The sequence below is a fragment of the Priapulus caudatus genome, unplaced genomic scaffold (genome assembly GCF_000485595.1).
Source record: "Priapulus caudatus unplaced genomic scaffold, Priapulus_caudatus-5.0.1 Scaffold359, whole genome shotgun sequence".
Lineage (NCBI taxonomy): Eukaryota > Metazoa > Priapulida > Priapulimorpha > Priapulimorphida > Priapulidae > Priapulus > Priapulus caudatus.
Genome location: NW_014577420.1, coordinates 25,411 through 27,440, shown reverse-complemented (window position 1 = coordinate 27,440; position 2,030 = coordinate 25,411). Strand labels below are relative to the sequence as shown.

Sequence of the window (2,030 nt, the reverse complement as noted above, 5' to 3'; positions counted from 1 at the left end):
CGCACCCAGCATCGCCAGCTCTCAGTCAGGTACCCAGCAGCTAACGCACGCACACACGCACCCACTCACCCACGCACCCAGCATCGCCAGCTCTCAGTCAGGTACCCAGCAGCTAACGCACGCACGCACGCCCACGCACGCACACACACGCACGCACGCCCACGCACACACGCCCACGCACCCAGCATCGCCAGCTCTCAGTCAGGTACCCAGCAGCTAACGCACGCACGCACACACCTGCACACACTTCCTGATATGGTGAAGTTTATTATGTAATTCTTAGTGGAGCAAGTTTCTCATGGATTGTTATTTTTTATCTTATAGATTGTTATTATGAAATTAGTTGTATATTATGGAATATGTCCACATGAGCACCCAGAGGGATAGCGGGAACTTGTACGAGTAATCACCTGTGTAGCAGGTTCGGCTCTGTCCACACTGAGCACCCAGAGGGATAGCGGGATTGAGCACCCAGAGGGATAGCGGGAACTTGTACGAGTAATCACCTGTGTAGCAGGTTTGGCTCTGTCCACGCTGAGCACCCAGAGGGATAGCGGGAACTTGTACGAGTAATCGTCTGTGTAGCAGGTTCGGCTCTGTCCACGCTGAGCGCCCAGAGGGATAGCGGAAACTTTGCGGAGCTGACACTAGACTACAAGCAGCAGCACTATCTCGTCGGACTCGTTCTGTCGGACCTCTCCAGCGCCCTGGATGGCATGTAAGCTCGCCGGCGCCCCCTGCACCCATGCGCGAACAAGACTAGTTGCGCGGATGTACCGTCATCAAACGACTCCTTGTACCTTCATTCCTCGATCTCTGTATCGTTTGCGATTAATAACACGATGTAATTAGTGAAGCTGTCAGGGGTCGATCACCTTACTACAGTGGTTGATGTGCTAGATATAGTGAGTAGTAATGATATAGTAGTAGTAATTAGTAGTTAACTAATTAGGGAATGAAATTAAATATTAATGAACTACTGTGGTCTGTATTCGCACTACTGCTGAGTTTCTCTTCTGTTCATGGAGTTGGGAAACTTTAAAAAGCAACAAAATATTGAAAAAAAAATTGCCTGATTAAATATACAGGTACATACACAATTCCCCTTGCTTCTTCTCGTCTCTCGCAGGAATTCGAGCGTGCACAACCGAGCGATCAATCTCGTGCGTAACCTGCTCACCTGCCACGACTCGGACCCGCGCTACAGCGAGCCCGAGTGCAAGAACCGCGTCGCTGCCCTCTACCTGCCGCTGCTCAGCATAGGTACGCGCGACCGCTCGACGTCGCGGGGTCATGGGGGGGTCGCGTCCCGATGCGAGGTGTTCGGGGGGGTCAAGTGTCAGGAGAAAATCCTACGAATCCCGGGGGGTCGATTGACCCATTCTCCCTGGAACGATTCGCATCGTTAGCTTTGACAGCCAATTGGCATTAAGGTAGGTTGTTCTAAAAGACAATGCTAGGCAACGAAGTGCATCGAAGTTCAAATTTTGCTGTGCGTGCGTGAAAACTGCGTGTAAACTGGTGCAGCTCGACAATCTAATTAACGGTATTTAAGTTTTTTCGCTCGGTTTTCTCGCGCGAAGTCAATAGCTCTGCAGATATCTGCGGGTTTCTGTGATATCATGTGTGTTTGACACTTGCAGTCATGGACTCTCTCTGTCAACTCCACGACGCATCGCTCTCCGCAAAGGGACTCCAGGCTCCGCCAGCAGATGGCGCTGACCACCTTCCAGGCAGCCAAACGCATCCCATCAACCAGAACGTTGCCATGGCGATCGCAGGCTCGTGGTCCTATCAGAGGTCAAGCGACGACTCTCTTGATCCATTCCAACAGGTAAAAGTTTAAACTTGTATTCTATCATGAGTATATAAATACAATATAGTAGAGTATTGAGTGGTGTTATGTACTTGATTCTATGTATTGCATATTCTACTCTGCCTCTGACCGTTTAACAACATTGTTACCTCCGCCCAACGGAGTTGGAGGAGGTTATGTGATCGCTCTTGTGTGTTAGTGTGTTAGTCCGTTC

The 2,030-nt window shown here is 50.2% G+C and overlaps 1 protein-coding gene across 1 annotated transcript in view; it reads left to right on the top strand.

Moving 5' to 3' along the window:
* Positions 1 to 2,030, top strand: part of LOC106809494 (dedicator of cytokinesis protein 7-like) — a gene marked incomplete in the record, with an annotated part of 65,865 nt that overhangs the window by 45,314 nt on the left and 18,521 nt on the right. The window contains 4 exon segments of the mRNA XM_014812581.1: positions 181 to 205; positions 586 to 718; positions 1,130 to 1,263; positions 1,644 to 1,834. Of these exon segments, the coding sequence (XP_014668067.1) occupies positions 181 to 205; positions 586 to 718; positions 1,130 to 1,263; positions 1,644 to 1,834 (483 nt within the window).